Raw genomic sequence first — 16,502 nt, 5'->3', positions numbered from 1 at the left:
AGGCTCTGGCTGCCCGGCCGCACACCTCGCTGCGGGGCTTTGCTGAGCCCCAGGACCCCTCTCCTTCCACGGGGGGCTCAGAACCGGCCCCGTGGAACCGGGGACGAGCCCCGGTGGGAACAGGAGCGTGTTCCGGACGCGCTGGCCCCGGAGCGCCCGGGCCGTGCCCTCGGCACCAGCCCCGAGCTGCCGGGGCTGACAGCGAGCTGGGCAAACCGGGCCCGTTCCCGGGGGCGGAACCGCTGCGGGAAGGGATCCCACTCGTGTCGGGGATGGCAGCGTGTCCTTCCCCACACGCACCGCACCCCACGGCCAGCACACCCCGGCACCGGCCCTTCCAAATTCGTTCTCTCTCTTTTTTTTTTTTTTTTTCCTCCCCTACCTTTTTCACCCTTCTATAATTTTTTATTTTAGGGGGCGGGGGGTTTCTCCCCTTTTCCCCCTTTCCTGGGCCGGCAAAGCGGCGCAGCCCGGCCTTGCCGCCCCTCTCCGTGCCCGCCGGCGGCTGCGGGAGCTCCGCTCCCCGCTCCAGCCCGGCCGCTGCCGCCTCGGCCCGGCAGGAACGCGGCCGGAGCCGGGGAAGCGGCACGGGCAGACCCGGGCTGCCGGGGACAACCGCGACAGCCCCAGCACGGCGCCTTTCGATCGCTTCTCGGTGGCTTCGTTTGCAGAAGCATCCCCTAAACCGTGGTGCCCCCGCGGCCACCCCAGCCGTGCACCCCGCAAACGTTTTGCCTCTCCCCAAACACCCCCGAGCGGCTCCGCTGGAGCGGGGCTGTTCCCCGCAGGAGCTGATTGCTGGGGGAGTCTGGGTGATGGAGATGGGGGGGATTTGGCGAGAAAACAAAAGCCGGGGTTGTGCGGGGCTCGGGCTGCGGGGGGGCACGGCCGCGGTGCCCGCCCGGTGCTCCGAGCCCTCCGTGACCTTCGTTCCCCGGCTCGGCGACGGGGACGCGGCCACCGGGGCATCCTCCCCTGGCCGGCCGCGGGTCTCCCGGTTCTACCCGGTTTTCTGCCAGAATCCCGCTGCAATAACAGCGAGAAATAACCCGGGACGACGTTTTCAAACTGAAACCCGCCCGTCCCGGGAGCGCCTCGGTGGGGAACGCGGGGACAGCGAGAGTCCGGGATGGCTGGAAGAAATATTTCAATGAGTTGGAAACACTCGAGCTCCTGTTTCACCGGTGAGGCTGGGAAGAGCTTGTTTTTCCAACCTCGGGGTGCCCGGCGCGCCGTGGAACGGCGTCCTCGAGGCAGGAATTCACAGGCACCGCTTCGGCATTTTAGGCGACACGTGGCTCCGAGTTCCCTTCAAACGGATTTATTTTATTTGGCCTCCTGCTCCCCCACCCTTCCCTCGAACGCCGGCTCCTCGGTAGCATCTGAAAGGCCTCTGCTCCCATTTGCAATTAAAGAGTTTATTGAGGAGGGGAAAACCGGTAATTAGCAGGAATATTCCCCCCCCCTCCCCAGTTCCACCTGCAGGGCAGGAGTGCAGCTGGCGGAATGGCTTCCAGCAGGGACCTGACGCACCCACACAAGTTTTGCTTTGTATTTTTTTTTTTTTTTTTTTGCGGTGCCCTTCGGTGCGAGGGCTCCCCGGGATGGGTCCGCACCTCCAGCGCGGAGCGCCGCGCTGCCCTCACCCCATTATTTTATGGAATGTTTAAGACGACGCGCGTTTTCTCCCTCTCTCCATATTAATCTCATTAAATCCTACCTTTCAACCTTCTTCCGTGACCATCTGACCTGGCCACTTGAATTAAAATAGTGCTTTCTCCGCAGTCAAAGCCAGCACATCAATCACCGGCTATTTACACTTCGCTCCTCTCTTCAAAGCGCCACTGCCCCAGCGCTCGCTACCTCCGCTCGGGGGGGGCGGCCAGGTCCTGGGGGGCTCCCCGGCGCTCCGGGAGTGTCTGTCCTTCCTCTCCCCCCTTTCCTCGGGTGTCTGGCGGCTTCCCCCGTCCCTGGGGAGCGCTGCCCCAGCGCGCTGCCTTCCACCTGAAAGGCAGAGCAGAGCGGCCGCCCTCCCTCCCCGACCCCTCCCGGCTGCCCGCGGGGTGCGGGGCCCGGGGCCCTCCCGCGACAAACCGAGGGTGAAACCCCCGCGAACACCGACAAACCCGAGCCGGGGATAAAGGAGTGAAGCTGCCGAAACGCTGGAAAAATTCTGGTAGAAACACGAGAAATACCGACAAAACACAACAGCGCAAGTTCTGTTATTTTGGAAGTTATTATTTTTAAAGTTAGGCAACCACCCACCCCCCCCCCCCACCCCCGAGCCGAAGGGGGAGAAGAAGGCAAAAGAAAAAAAGGGTAAAAAAAAAAATACAAAAGGAAAAAAATAAAGACAGACACTGGTTGAAAAGTTACGTAAATAAACATTTTTCAGATTAAAAAGAAAAGCATGTCCAAACGAGGAACGTTTACAAGATGACAACTACTACCAAACTTTCTCTACAGCATTGCTATTTAGTAGTAACAATAATAATAGAATAATAATAATCACCTCTTTATAGGATGGCACCTTGATCCTTAAATATTGTCCAGTGTGTAAGGTCAGTGTGCGGAGGGTTAGGAGCGGAGAGGGCTGATTTTTCTTAAAGGGGCAGATCAGGGAAGGCTGTGATGGTGCCGGCAGAGAGGAGGGGGCAGAGATAAGTGGTCTGAGGAAGAGGATAGGACAAAAAAAAAAAAAAAAAAAAAAAAAAAAAAGAAGGGAAAAAAAAAAAAGACCAAACCAGCCCGATGATGATGAATACATTGGAAAGTTTTTTTGGCCCTGGTGAGGGTGTCAGATTGAATGCTCTGTGCGCATGTGCGAAGGTGTCCAAACTGACAATGCTGGGGAGATGAAGATAGTGTGTAGCTGCTTCTGGGCTCAAGGAGGAGGAGAGGAATCCACACGCCGACACGATGAGATCCAAGGCGAGGGCGAGAAAACTGCCCAAAAGTAGGTCCTTTCTCTCCCTTCTTCCGCGTACCGGCGGCGGGGCCGGGGGCACGGAGCCGGGCCGGGGGCTGCGCGGGGCTGAGCCCCTCTCGCCCTCCCCGCGGCGGCCGCAGCCCCGCCGCCCGCCCGCCCCTGGGCGCGGGTCCCCCCGCGCTGCTCCGCGCCGCTCCGCGCTGCCCCGCGCCGCTCCGCGCTACAGCGGCCGCGGCGGGCGGGCGGTGCGGGGCCGGGGGAGAAAAGCGAAAGTTAGCTGGAAGTTGACGAAAGGGGATAGCGAGCAACTTTTTTTTTTTTTTTTTTTTTTTTTTTTTTTTTTTTTTTTTTTTTTTTTTATTGAGTCGTTCCAAGTCTTGTGAAATAATATTCCCGGCTTCTGAAATAGTGGGCGCTAGAGGTCTGCGTTTGGCATCTGCCGGCGGGAGCCGAGAGACGGAGCGCTGGAGAGAGGGGGGAGAGAGAGAGACAGGCGGGGGGGGAGTGGGAGAAACCCTTCTGGTCTCGGGAACAATTATCGAGGAGAGGGAAGGAAGAGAATTTGTAGCAAAAATGGATCCGCTCTCAGTGAGGGGCTTTGGAGTCGCAGGTCCAGAGGGAAGATCCTGAAGGCAGCTCGGGTGTCCCAGCTGGGGGTTAAGAAGGTCTGGGGGAGGGGAGTGTGGGGGAGTGTCTTTAATTTTTAATTTTTAAAATTTACTTGGGGGTGGAATTGCCGCTCGTAAGTCTCGCGCAGCTTTTTCCCCCTTCGTCTTCCAGCGGACCCTCTCCCGTTCGTTCTTTCTTTCGAGTGGTTTTTAGACTGGATTTTCCGAGGAGGAAGGAGAGTGTGGCTTTTGTAGGGAAGAGCGGGTCCTCTCTGCCCCCGCTCCCGCAGAGTCCCGCTGCAAAGGCTCGGGATGGTTCCTCGGTGATTCCCTGTTAGGTTCCGGTGGCAGCGCAAGATCCCGGAGACGGGCAGCCAGTCTGTCCTTTTATCGTTATTATTATTATTCTCATTATTATTATTATTCTTACAACTATTATTTAGTTTCTGTTTCGCTCTGCTTCTGTACGAAGTACCTGGAGCTGCAGAAGTTCCAGCGCAGTCTGTGCCCCGCTGGAAACTCCGCTCGTAGCGCTCGGAACAGGCTCGGGCGGGCAGCGGTGCCCGCTCCGGTTCCTCGCGTGGCTTTCCACGGGAGCCCCCGCGGGACCTGGGGCCGCTCAGAGCCGGGCGTGGGGCAGGGGGATCCCCCCAGGTGATGGAGAGCAGCCCCCCCTTGCAAGCCCCTTCGGGCTTCAGCCTCTCCCCGCCGCTGCCGAGGGGTCACGGGCGCTCCAGCGCTCCCACACGTGGGCTCCGAGGTTGATTTTGTCATTCAAGTTCGTCATTTCGGAGCCTTTCCAGGCCGCCAAGGTCAGCGAGGGCCGGTGCCGCCCCCCGGGATGAGCCGCGGTCGCCCCTTCCCGGGGAGGACACCCCGGATCCAGGGGGGACCCTTCTCCAAAGCCAGCTCGGCTCCTGGGGCCACTTTTCCTCCCAAAGTCGCTTTGTCGCCGCGTTTGTCGCCGGCCCCGAGCTCCGGCCGCCGTTGCTGTTTTGCGGCCCCAGGCCCCGCCGTTCACCTTGGTGTCGCGACGTTTTCCATCGCGATCCAGAAAGGTCCCCCTGTCCCCAAAGCGTGTCCGTGTGTCCCCCGAACACCTCCCTCGGCTCTGCCGGCACCAGCGCTGCTCAGGGCAGGATGGGTGACCCTGTACGTGGTCAACATTGTCACCCCATCGCTGGGGCGTTTTACGGGAAGTTCATTGAATTAATCCAGGGATTTTATTTTACTTTAGTTTATTTTATCAATAAACACTGGTTTTAAGCGTCCCCGTTCAAATAATAACTTTTTTAAAAGTCGTCACTTATAGTTTTAGATTGTTAAAGTGAGGAATGATTTTCAGAGTTCTCTTGGCTGGAAAAGCGAAGTTCAATGGTTAAATAAGGTGGAATATTTCACTTTTACTTTTATTTTCTTTCTTATTTTTTTTTCCTCGCCTCTCCTTCTATTTCTTTTTACTTCTTGAAAAGGCCCAGGGTTTTTTTTGCAGATGTGCCCCGGCGAGTTCAGTGCGGGTTTTTACAGATGTGTCCCTGGTGGGTGAGATGCGGATCCTGCCGCGTTTGAGCGCGGGTGGGACCCTCCACGCTCCCTCTGTGAGCTCTCAGCGAGCTCCTGCAGCTGAAGGGCTGAAAGATTTTCGGTGCCTGGATATCTCAAGAGCTCGGGGAAGGGCTGGGAGCTCCGCGGCCGGGAGCGAGCCTTTCCCGGCGGCCGGAGCCGCGGCCGCGAACACGCCTGGAAGCGCCTGCTCGGAGGCTGAGTCCTGATTAAAATCAGGTGTTTAATACAATACAAGGCCCAACGGTTTATGGGGTTTCAGCCGAGGATTTTTTAGGGATCACAGTTCAAAACAGTAGTCCAGAGCTAAGGTTTCAATATCCCAGGAGTATTTATTTGCCAAACAGATTAAACACGGACACGAGTGTGGGATCTCGCTGTATTTTCCCCGGCGAGGTAGCCACAACTTCTTTCACCGCACGGGACCCCGCAGGTCCCTTCCCAGCTCTCCTTCCCGGCTGCTCCAGCCCCGGGAGCGGCTGCGGGTGCTGGGAGAGCCCGCACGGCTCGGCCGTGCGGGGCAGCGGCACGCGGGGCTTTAAAAACACGCTCTGCTGCAGAATTTCATTTCATTGGACAATATTTTAAGCAGATGTGAGGGTCCGCTGGGAATTCGACAATATTACCTGCCTGGGAAAAGGGGAGAACTCGTGTGCGCTGGGGTGGGAGAGGAATTCTCGGCGGTTTCAGTGCCACTCACACCGAGAGAGCGGCAGGTACCGGGGGCAGCGGAGCTGAACCGGGGCCGGGAATGGTTCTCTCTCGCTCCGTGGCTCCCGGCCGGGCTGGAAGCTTTTAGAAACGGCTGTAAATCAAAACACGAGGCTCGCTCAGGGTGCAGCAGCCCCGGGGGTGTCGGAGCCCAGGTGAGCGCTGCCCCCGCATCCCCCGCAGGGCCGGGCTGTGCCCCGCGGCTCCGCGGGCTCGGCCACCCGCGGGACGGGCAGGTTGAAGGCCACGCCGTGTCCCCGGCTCCAACGGCCTCGTCCTTCCGAGAGAAAATAAAATCTGGGGAGCGGGGAGAAGGCTCTGCAGCAGCCGGGGGTCTCGCTGCTGCTGGCAGGGAGAGGATGCAGAGGAGGCGAATGACACAGGAGTTGGGCGCTGCACGCTTAAAGCGAATTCGTTTCCTTTCGAAATCCCTGAATTTCAGAGTACAGCTACAACACCAAGCTACACACGGCAGGCTCTTAAATAAATGCTCGTGCTGGCAAACAGAGGCTGATATTTCTGCAGCCCCGTTTGCTTTTCACTGTTAGCAATGGGACCGGGGCACACTTTGGGGCCGGAGTTTTCAGACAGCGCTGGTGCATCCTCCGGGCAGGCTGGATTGGCAAGAAAATGGTTGTGAATCCAGCCTGGCCGTGCCCGGCGCCGGTTCCTCGGTTTCAGGCTTCCCCTTGGAGGAGAGAGCAGGCTTCCCGTTTAGTGATATTTTATTAATTTTATTTTAATTAAGGCCGAAGAGACAGTGAAGGGGAAGGGGAGAGGAGAGAACGCAGAGCTGGAGTCCAAGCGCCACTTCCCGGCGCATGGCTCCGTTTGTGCTCCCACAGACGCTTCCAAAGCTGCCACGCACGGAGGAGGAAAATTTATGGCGCTTTGGGGCGTTGAGATTTTTTTCCCATCTCCGAAGCTCTCCCTCTGCCCTGTCCCTACCCAGATCCCCGGTCACCGGGGAGCGGAGGGAGGCAGCGAGCGGCCGCGCTGTGCCCTGCCCGCTCCCCTGCCCTCGGTGACCGGGATGTCCCCAAAGCTCTCCCGGAGCCCCGCGCAGGTGCGGGGCCGCCGCCGCCGGGTCCCCACCGTGGCTGGGTCCCCCCCTGTCCTGCCCCGGATCTGTTCAATTAGGCAATTAGGGATGCGGGGCAAAGAAGGAGGGGGGGGTTGATCCGCTAATTAAGGTGATGCGTAATTAGCGCTTCAACAAAAATCGCCGAGAATTTGAGATCACTTTACTCTTAATTTATATTTTTCTTTTCCTCCCAAATTCTACAAATATAATGTATCAATTCCCCCACTCGTCCCGCGTGGGTTATTTGGGGAAAAGCACAGAGGGAATAACTACAGGGCACGTCCTCCCCTTGGCCTGGGCAGGAACTTGGCAAACGGGGGCACCGAGCTGGGGCTTGGACGGGGGGCACTGGCTGCTCTCACCCGCGGAGCAGCAGCTCCGAGGTGCCAAGGGGATCGGGAATTGGGGTCCGGCCCTGGCTCCGGCAGTGCTGGTGGCTGTCCGAGCAGCTCGGATGAAGTGCGTGTGATGCCCATCCACGTGCGCTCACATCACGGGGCACTGGCGGGTCTGCACAGAAATCGAAGTTTATAAAGCGCGTCAGAGAAAGGCACGTTATCCCAAATTCGCGGAATTCCCGATTTCACGGAATTCCCGTTTGCTGTAAGACCTCCGTGCCGGTGCAAGACGTGTCTGTCTGTGCAGAGGCGTTTGTCTGTCGGGCTGGCAGCGCACATACAAAGGTCTTAAAACACGCATTAAAAGCGCAGCTACTGTACGGTCACGACCCAGAATGTTCTGTGCAGAAATCGGACTGAGTCTGTACTTTATGTTTAGGTTTTTAACTCGACCACCTAAATCTGCTTTATTTTTAGGCTTTGCGCTGGGACTGCTGTGTGAGTTCAGGGATGGCAGAGGAGGTCTTTAATGAGCTGGGGGGATAAAAATAAACCCAACATTTTCCTGAGGGCTGCTATTAAAAATACCTGGGGAAGACAGTGATGTCGGGAAAGCACAGAACTGTCCTTTTGCCCGATTTTAGCCACGCATTTGGAGGGTCAGAGAGCCCCGAGGGCAGCAGGGTTGGGAAGAGCCGGCCGGGATGGAGCGGAGCGCACCTGAAGCGCGCACGATCCCCGCTCCTTCGCAGTCGAAAAGCGAGGCAGGAGCTGGGATTTCACCCCACGGCAGCGCTGTAATTCATCGCTGCCGCTCGCTGCGATGATACCCCGGCTCCTCGGGCGGCTGGGAGCGTTCCACGACCGGGGAATTCTGTCGGGATTCTCCGGTCCCGCCGCGCCGGGTTCCACCTGCCCGCCGGGCTGCGGGCTCCGCTCCCCGGAGGGGATGCCACGGGAATCTCCCGTGCCGCCAGGAATGGCACGGGAATCTCCTGTGCCGGAGGGAAATCGCCTCTCCAGGCACGGCTGAGCTCCTTCGTGTCTGCAAAGCAGCCGGAGATTCTCGCAAGGAAAGGCCCTGTTGAGCGAGAAGTGTTATTATTGTGATTATGGCTATGATTATTACGGCTTAGGTGGTTTATAAAAGCTCGGTGCTGTTTAATACGGTGCTTTAAAGACAAAGGCCTGAGAAGTTTGCAAACATGAAGGAGGTGAGGCTCAGGAGCCACCTGGATGGTGGGGAATGAGTTGTGATCCTCCGGCAGGGCTGGGGAAGGGAGGAGGTGAGTGCAGCGACTTGTGCAGGATCCCTGCCCGCTCCTGGTGGCACGATCAGGAGGAGAATCCACATTTTTCAGAGCTGCTTTTTCCCTTCTACCTGTAACATTTCCGCTCTCTCTGATTATTATTATCTCCCCCACCCCGTCTTGATGCATTAAAACTTCAGCTGGGTGAAATTGTTTAGTGGAAGAAAAAGCTGCATTCCCAACGCAGACCCTTCCTGTGGCACAGAGCTGATGGCACCTGGGATTATTTGTGCCCTCCGTGGGCCAGGACAAGCTCAGGCTTTGTTCCCACAACTTGCTGGCTCTCCCCTATTACTGGATGTGTTTATTTTTTTCCACCACTTAGGGATTATTTAAATGACAAACTCCGATTTAGCGCGACTCCGAACGCTAAGGGGAAACACCCAAATCTTGGCTGAGCAATGATTTTCTCGTGCCTATTTCCCAAAAGATATCGTTCATCCCAGGGGAGTGAGAGCCCAGCACGTCAATAAATGCACGGCCACAGTGTCTGTCTGTCTGTCTGTCTGTCTGCAGCTGCGGATGGACACAGCCAAAGAAGGGGATGTGCAAACACATTTGTTCCACTCTGGGTAACAGCCTGTTGATATGGCATCCCCCTCCGAAATTCCTGCTGGGCTTTCTCATCTTAAATACTTAAATACACCTTTTGATTTTTATTTTTTTTCCCCTCTTATTTTCTTTCTTTTTTTTTTTTTTTTTCTGGAGAAATTTCAGTTCAGGGATGTTGGAGTGGAAAAGATCTACGACCTTATTATTTCTTTTCTTTTCCTAATGGATTTTCATGCATCAGCGCTACCTCCTCACGGCTGTTTATTTTCATTTTTATTGCACTTGGGTTTGCCTTGTGCAGCGTCCAAATCCGTAACGGAGTGTCCCTGTCCCGTGGAGGATTTCTTCCTCCTCTTCCCTACCTGAGTGATGGCACCTTCTTTGCTCATAAAAATGAAATATGACTTTCATCCCTGCACTAAGTGTGCATCATGCTTCTGAATGTTCATGCCCTGAATAAGGAGATTTTTTATATTTGGGTTGGGTTTTTTTTTTCTGTAATTGGGAAGAAATTTCCCTGCAGCAAGGGGTGTCTTGGTGGATAGGTTTGGAAAATGAACTCCTTTTCCATGGATTTCAGTGCTTCTCTGTGCAGGACAGTGGGAGGAAGGAAAGTTTCTGTTCAGAGGGTGACTGAACTTTCATCACGTTCCCTAAAAGAGGTGTTTTACCCAAATTTATAGAAAATAGTTAATAAGGTGGGGTTTTCTGTACCACTGAACCCACTTTTGTGCTGCAAACGAGGCCACTGGTCCTCTTGGGGAGACATTTGCCGGGTGAAAATGGACTGAGACAGCCAAATTATTTCCAGTAGGCCACAGAATAATGCTCCCATCACGGTAAATCTTGGTCTGCACTGAGCTGGTGTGGAAAGACTTTGTGGGAAGACTTTGTCTTCTCTTCACCATCCCTTTTTTGGAATTATATTGGGGACAAGAGTGGGGCTGGCTGCACCACAGCCCTCCCCAAAGCAGGGCTGCCCAGGCACCAGGAGTGAAGTGTCAGCCCAAGAGAAACCAGGTGCTGATTTATTTTTACCTCGACAATTTTACATCTTTCAGGTGTTTTGCTTTAAGGTCCGGTTTGGGAGGTGGGTTTTTTTTTGGGTTGGTTTTTTTATTTTATTTTTTTCCCTGCTCTGTTGTTCTTGGCTTGGGAACTCTCCCAGCAGAACCCTGAGACACAATGCCCTGGCCTCAGCTATTGGGATCAATTTAGCCATCATTACCAGATAACACTGTCAGCCCATTTGAGATCCATATTTGTTTAATAGTTAATGTTCTGGACAAAATACAGAGGGCTGGGGAGAAGTCAAACTGCCCTGAATGCTCTGCTTATTTTATATCCACTATAACTATTTTTGTCCATGAAAATTGGCTTAATTATATCAATGGAATGTTTCTTTTTCAATTCTGTAGGCAATTAGTCCATCTTGCTGGCTGCAATTTATTTTAATAAAAAAATAAACCAGTGGCGTGTTCAGTTCCTCATCCCCTGGGGACAAATGCGATTGGTGTGTTTAATTTCATTAACTACAATGCGGCCTACTGGAAAAATGTATAAAATCAGCTTTATACAGCTTAAACACTGGCATTTGAAACAAATCATTACTGCATTAGCTGTCACCCTGGTAATTCTAGAATCCAAGACAAAAATATTATAGCTGTTTTTATAACCCTCTGCAAATACACTGTTAAAATAATTTGTAATCATTTTTTAAACATGGCCTGATGTTTTCAGTTAAAATATCTTATCACCACCAGAGAAGGTTGGCTATTCATTATCAAAAGGAGGCTTTATTGAATGATTCATGGGTTGCTTCCCCAGCAGAAAATCCCCTCCTGTCTGCCTGAAGCTTCCCTGCTTTGGAGATGGACTCTCAGCATTCAGGGTTTGTTTTTTTTTTTTTTTTTTTAACCAAATTTGTGTTGCTCCAGTTGTAATTCCAGTTTTGGGAGGGCAAGTGCAAGGAGCAGTTTCATCAGCAGTGCAGATGAGGAGAATTCAGCTATTCTTCAAAATATTCTTCTTCAACTATATTTGAAAATTCAATTTTCTTCCTATGAGATCCAATGGGGAACATCCCAAACCAGCTCTGAGTGTTCCTTGGGGCTCTGAGGTGGGAGGGAAGAGCTGAGGCTGTGCCCATCCCACTCTGAGTTCCCAAAAATCAGCCCTGATTCTGTGAGGTTCAGCCCAACCCAAATCCTCAGCACACACAGATCCTGGCACTTTGGTTCACACTGTACCCCCCTCACCCTACCTGGGTATTTTTCAAATGCCACAATTTGGCCACAAAACACTCTTTTTGATTTGAAAATGAATCTGTTCCCTGTGTAAGAGCACCCAGGGCTGGTTTAAGAGATGTGTAACCCGTGACTGAGGCTGGGCACAGCCCCTGTGCCTGATCTGAGCTTAAACTGCTAAAACTCACTCAAGATTTCTGCTAAAACTCACTCAAGATTTCTGCTGAAACTCAGGATTTCTGCTGAAACTCAGGATTTCTGCTGAAACTCAGGATTTCTTTTTGAAATGCAAGGCCAGATCCCTGACTCATGTAAATCAGCATCAACATCAATGAACCTAATTTTCACCAGCTGAGGACACGGCCCCAGAGATTTGTGTGCATGTGCATAATAAAATGTACAAATATGGGTCTAGAACTGCTTTAAGGGGGTTCACTTTCAGCCTCTGCAGATCAATATCTGCTGCAGAAATGCAGTTTGGCTTGGGTTGGTTTTTCTCCTTAACTTAAGGAATGATCAATTGTAGAACCTCAGCAGTTTTTAGACAGATTGCTATTTTCTGAAGTGGCAAGGACTTCCTTTCCAGGGGAGTAATCCACAGAGGATGGGCCACACTGGACATGAGCCATCTGCTCCCTTGCACGCACTCAGCTTTATTTATTTCTTCTCCCTTCCCCTGCTGTCATAACCAGTAGTTCATTTTCTTTCCCTATCTTTAACTTTACAGCAGCGGCACCTTGTTGGAAGTGATACCAATTTATTGTTTTATTGGCGTGGCAGGGCAGGAGAAAAATCAGCTTTATTTCCTACTCAGGATGAAATCACTTCAGGGGGACTAAAGAAGCTCAGGGCAGTTTTTATCCTCGGTCTGGAGGGCACAGAGTGGTGCCAGTGCCTGTGGAGGGTTGATTCTGATAAAATACCACCTAAACTTGTGAAGAGGAAGGTGAAGAAGGACCAGCTTCTGCCTTGAAACCTCTATCTTGCTTTATATAAATTACTATATTCTAAACCCTTAAACTCTAAGTTTTCCACCATGTGATATTACACACTTTTATTCAAGCTACACACCCAAAATCCCAGTTCTAGGATTCAATTTTTGAAGCTTTCTCCACAGCCTCAAGTCAATGCAGTGTTCTCTTGTCAGCACAGAAAGTCTGAAATTCTCAGCCCTGGAGGGTTGGGATTGGGATCACAGCTCTCTCTTGGTGGCCTGGGCTCTGCAGGATGAGGGGGAAAAAAGAGACTTTTCCATCATTTCCCAGCTTTACCTGAGTTTAGGCTCAGTTTTAAGCTGGGACCAGCTCCAGGCAAGGACTGGCCCCCAGCTCCAGGGCTGTGTTAGCAGAGGAGTTTCTTTTTCTCTGGGCTTTCTCTTTCTCTCAGGATTTGTTGGCTGGAAAGAAATGCAGGAAGTTTGATCCAAAGTTTTGCTCTGAACATGGAAAAGTTGCAGAATGGAGCGGTGGTGGAATGAGGGCAGCTCCTGTGCCCTGTTATTACAACAAAACCAACTTGGAGCACGCTGAAACAGCATTACCTGCTCCAGGATGCAGGAAAAGCAGGAATTTTGGCATTTCACTCAGCTGACAAAGTAACTTTGCCAGCTTAAAAAAATAATTTACCCTCAGCTGCTCCATCTGTGACATGGGAGGGATGCACTCTGTGATTTCTGGACCAGCAATGTCTCATTAATCACCTTGGTGTTGGTCCAGCTCCCACCGAGCTCCTTGGGATGATTTTTTTTAAATTTGCTGCAGCAGATTTCTTCCTTTTTTTTGCAAGTTTCATATTTGGCTTCTAATCTTTCATTCCATCTCAGACACTAATAAAGAAAAGCTTTTGTTTACTTGTAGTCTGGCATTTTCTTTGCTTTCAGGACAGTGTTTAGTGTTTTTTATTTCATGGCAAATGGACCTTTTGGGCTCAATCATGTAAATGAATTTTTAAATGGCTGTGCTGTGAGTTCATGTAGTATAAAATCGCTCCACCATTTATTTTTTCTGTTTATAGAAAAGGACTGGTTTCATTTTATATTTTATTGCCTCAATGTGAAATAAAGAACCTGCACCACTTGCGAGTGATCATATATTTTATTTCAGAATTATCACATAGGGATAAAATAAATTTCAATCCCTACATGGCACAATAGGCAGATTTAAAAGGAGTTGATACCTCGTGGAGAACTTTGAAAAGCCTTTTGCTCAGCAACAGTTCTGCTCATGTATCCCATATAGGAGAATAAAACCAGATCTTGGTTACTTTGGGAGTTCTTAAACGTTTCCTGCTAGAATTCCCTGCAAGTCTTTAGCCAGGGAAAGTCCAGGACAGAATCTGGTCCTTTGTCCTCTGTTCCTGATAGTGTTTATTAGGGAGGGATTTTCTCAGGTGAGCCTGCAGGAAATCCAAGTTATCTTCACTGGTGTCCTCAAGGAAATGCCTGAGGAGCTACTGGTGCTCCCTCGAACATTCAGGCATTCCTGCTTTTCCACACAGATACAATATTTGCTCAGTTGAGACCTTTTAGGTGATTCTAGTGCTTCCTGAAATAATTTATTTCAGGGCTTTATGATTATTGGTATAAAATGTGGGTGCACCTGTGAAGCAAAGAGACACCAACCTGTGAAAATCCCCAGAGATTCCCTGCTGGACTCCACAGCTGCTCCAGCAGCAGGTGGGTGATGCAGATGTTCCATGTTTCCAAGTGTGTTTTTCATTTCCTTTCTTAACTTACTCTTGGCTTTTTAAGCCCCATTTCAGATAAAGAAGCATTTTTGGGTGGTTGTGGAGTCCCCAAGGCTGGTGTCACCAGCATCATCTCCAGCCACAGCCAGAGAGTTTTTCCCATGACCAGGAGCCAATTCCCAGCTAAATATTGATTTTTGGAGCAGCAATATCTGTTGCAGTAGATCAGGGAAAGGAGCCTGAGTTTAACATCCATCTATAAATCTATTTTTACCCAATGGACAGTAACCAAACAGAGTTTTTTTTATTATTAAATATCGTGGTTTAGCAGTTTGGGAAACAAGTCTGGAGGCATTAACCAGAAAAAGCTCTGCTACAGAATTAATTCCACTCAGCACCTCCTTGGTGTTCCTGTGGCTGTGATATCCAAGGGATTTCTGTTATATTTCTGTTATATTTGAGTTATATTTGTGTGATATTCGTGTTATATTGGAGAATTTGGCTTTTCAGGCCAGGAATAAGAACCTGCAGGCTGGGCTGGGGGATCTGAGCTTCTGGTGGGTCAGTGGCTCAGCCCCAGTCCCAAACCTGGAGAAAAAGCACAGGGAAATGGCCCTGCCCACCCTCCCTGCCTGAGAATTCCTGGTTCTTTGCTGCAGAATGCAGAGCTTTGGGAAATGAGGTGGGTGCAAAGTGAAATTGTGGCAGATTCCTTTGCTCTGAGCCCTCTTTTCTCTCCCTTTGAAAATCCCGAGTTTGTAACAGGACAAGCTGTGTCCAACTCAGCAGCAGGAACTGGGAATTCCAGGATGGAATTTTGCATTTCCCAGAATGGAATTTTGCCTTTCCCCCTGTGCAGCTCTTCAGGGCCTTGAGGGAACCTTCCCCATGGCTGGGCAGCATCAAAATCTCACTGCTGGGAGCCCCAAACCTGCTGAAGGCCTTGGTGGCTCCTGGTGGTCTTCCCATGGACTTTGCAGGAATTTGGAGCAGGCTCTGGAATCTTTGGGATATCCATGGTGTTTCCAAATAAAGAGTTTTTCCTTCTGTCTGGGTCCCTGTGCAGCTCTGGTTAATGATTAACCACCAAGGGGCTGGGGTAAGAAGGATTTATCTCCATGGAAAGAAATCAGCCCTGCCTTTGTCTCCACTTCTAAAGTTCTTCTGGTGTGATTTGGCTTTTAAATATTTGTAAATGTGCTTGGTTTGTTTTTTTTTTTAAACTTTGTAGAGTTCTGTGCCTGATTCTTCTCAAATATCCCAGAGTAATGTGCATTTCTGGCCCCTCAGAATCCCAGAATAAGTGTGATGATCCCATTCCAAGGCAATGTTTTGGCAATTGAAGACTGAAGAGACAGCCTGGAGGACTTCCATGTCAATACATATATTTTATATCTCTATTTCTAGTTCAGAGTCACAAGTTATAATTCTGCAAGGAGTTTTATTCTTGTTTACAGAGGCAGATTCTTAATTTTCCTTTTTAATTCTTTCAAGATGACATGTTTAAAATGAGAAAAAGCCCCCCAAAACAGCCCAGTACCAACCTGCTGATGTATCTGTGTAGAGGTTAAATATTGGCAGAGTGGCCATTTAGATCCTTGTGCCTCAGTGCTTGCATTAGAACAAAAAAAAGAAAAAACCAACAACCAGCACTCTTGAAAAATTACTGAATTCTCCTTGCAGTGTCGGGTTCCAAGATAATGATGTGTCTGTGTGTGAAAATATTAAATTGCAATAACATGCAGAGTGAGTGCCTTTCTGAATGGGGTATTCAGTTCACAGCTTGGACTATACATAAAGCTAGTGAGTGACAGAATACAAATGGTGTCATAAAACATCAGGGGAATTTAGAGCCAGCCTCAGTCTTTTTGATCTATATTCTATCTGTGGAGCTTCCCCCATCTATCTTTAGTTAATGAAACAGTTAAACATATTTAATTATTTATCACTGTTTAATGTCAGGAGTTATCAAAACAGATTACACTTCCCCCCACACACTTCAAGGTATTAGAAGGACTCTCAATGTCTTCAGCGAAGTCTGGGATGTTTCCTGTGCACAGGCAGTGCTTTAAAACAGGTTTTTAAATGTTTTTAAGCTTCAATTGTTTGGTGACAGCAGTTGCTGAGTTTCCTTGCCTGAGAACAACTTTATTCCTGCAGCTTGGCTTGTTTCTTGCACAAACTGCTTTTATTATTCCCAGAAACCAGAGAGAAATGAGAATTCTGTTTCACTTGAGATGAGGAATGGAACAGAATGGGATAGGTCTGGGAGGGTGGGAGTGACAGGGCCCAAAATGAGAGACACACTGAAAAATCCCCCAAACCCCCCAAAAATCTTCTGTGTTCTTCCTCTGCACCCCAACATCAGCCCCAGCAGCTTTAGAGAGTTTTGTTAAGCATCGTGTCCAAGGGTGTCCTTGTGGCTTCCCATTGCCCACCTCTCTCGTGTGTGGATGTGTATAAAACATTTCAGGGA

The 16,502-nt window shown here is 50.7% G+C and overlaps 1 protein-coding gene across 4 annotated transcripts in view; it reads left to right on the top strand.

Moving 5' to 3' along the window:
* Window positions 1-2,794: 2,794 nt before the first annotated feature.
* PRDM16 (PR/SET domain 16) overlaps window positions 2,795-16,502 on the top strand; it is a gene marked incomplete at its 3' end in the record, with an annotated part of 301,271 nt that continues 287,563 nt past the window's right edge. For all 4 annotated transcript variants that reach the window (XM_084220430.1, XM_084220428.1, XM_084220427.1 and 1 more), the window contains exon 1: window positions 2,795-2,956. In XM_084220430.1, the coding sequence (XP_084076556.1) occupies window positions 2,920-2,956 (37 nt within the window). In that variant the 5' untranslated portion in view covers window positions 2,795-2,919. The remainder of the gene's footprint in view (window positions 2,957-16,502) is intronic.

This window comes from Fringilla coelebs (genome assembly GCF_963513975.1).
Source record: "Fringilla coelebs genome assembly, chromosome: 22".
NCBI classification, from domain to species: domain Eukaryota; kingdom Metazoa; phylum Chordata; class Aves; order Passeriformes; family Fringillidae; genus Fringilla; species Fringilla coelebs.
The sequence above is the reverse complement of the archived record's forward strand: the minus strand, read 5'-3'. Positions and strand labels throughout refer to the sequence as shown.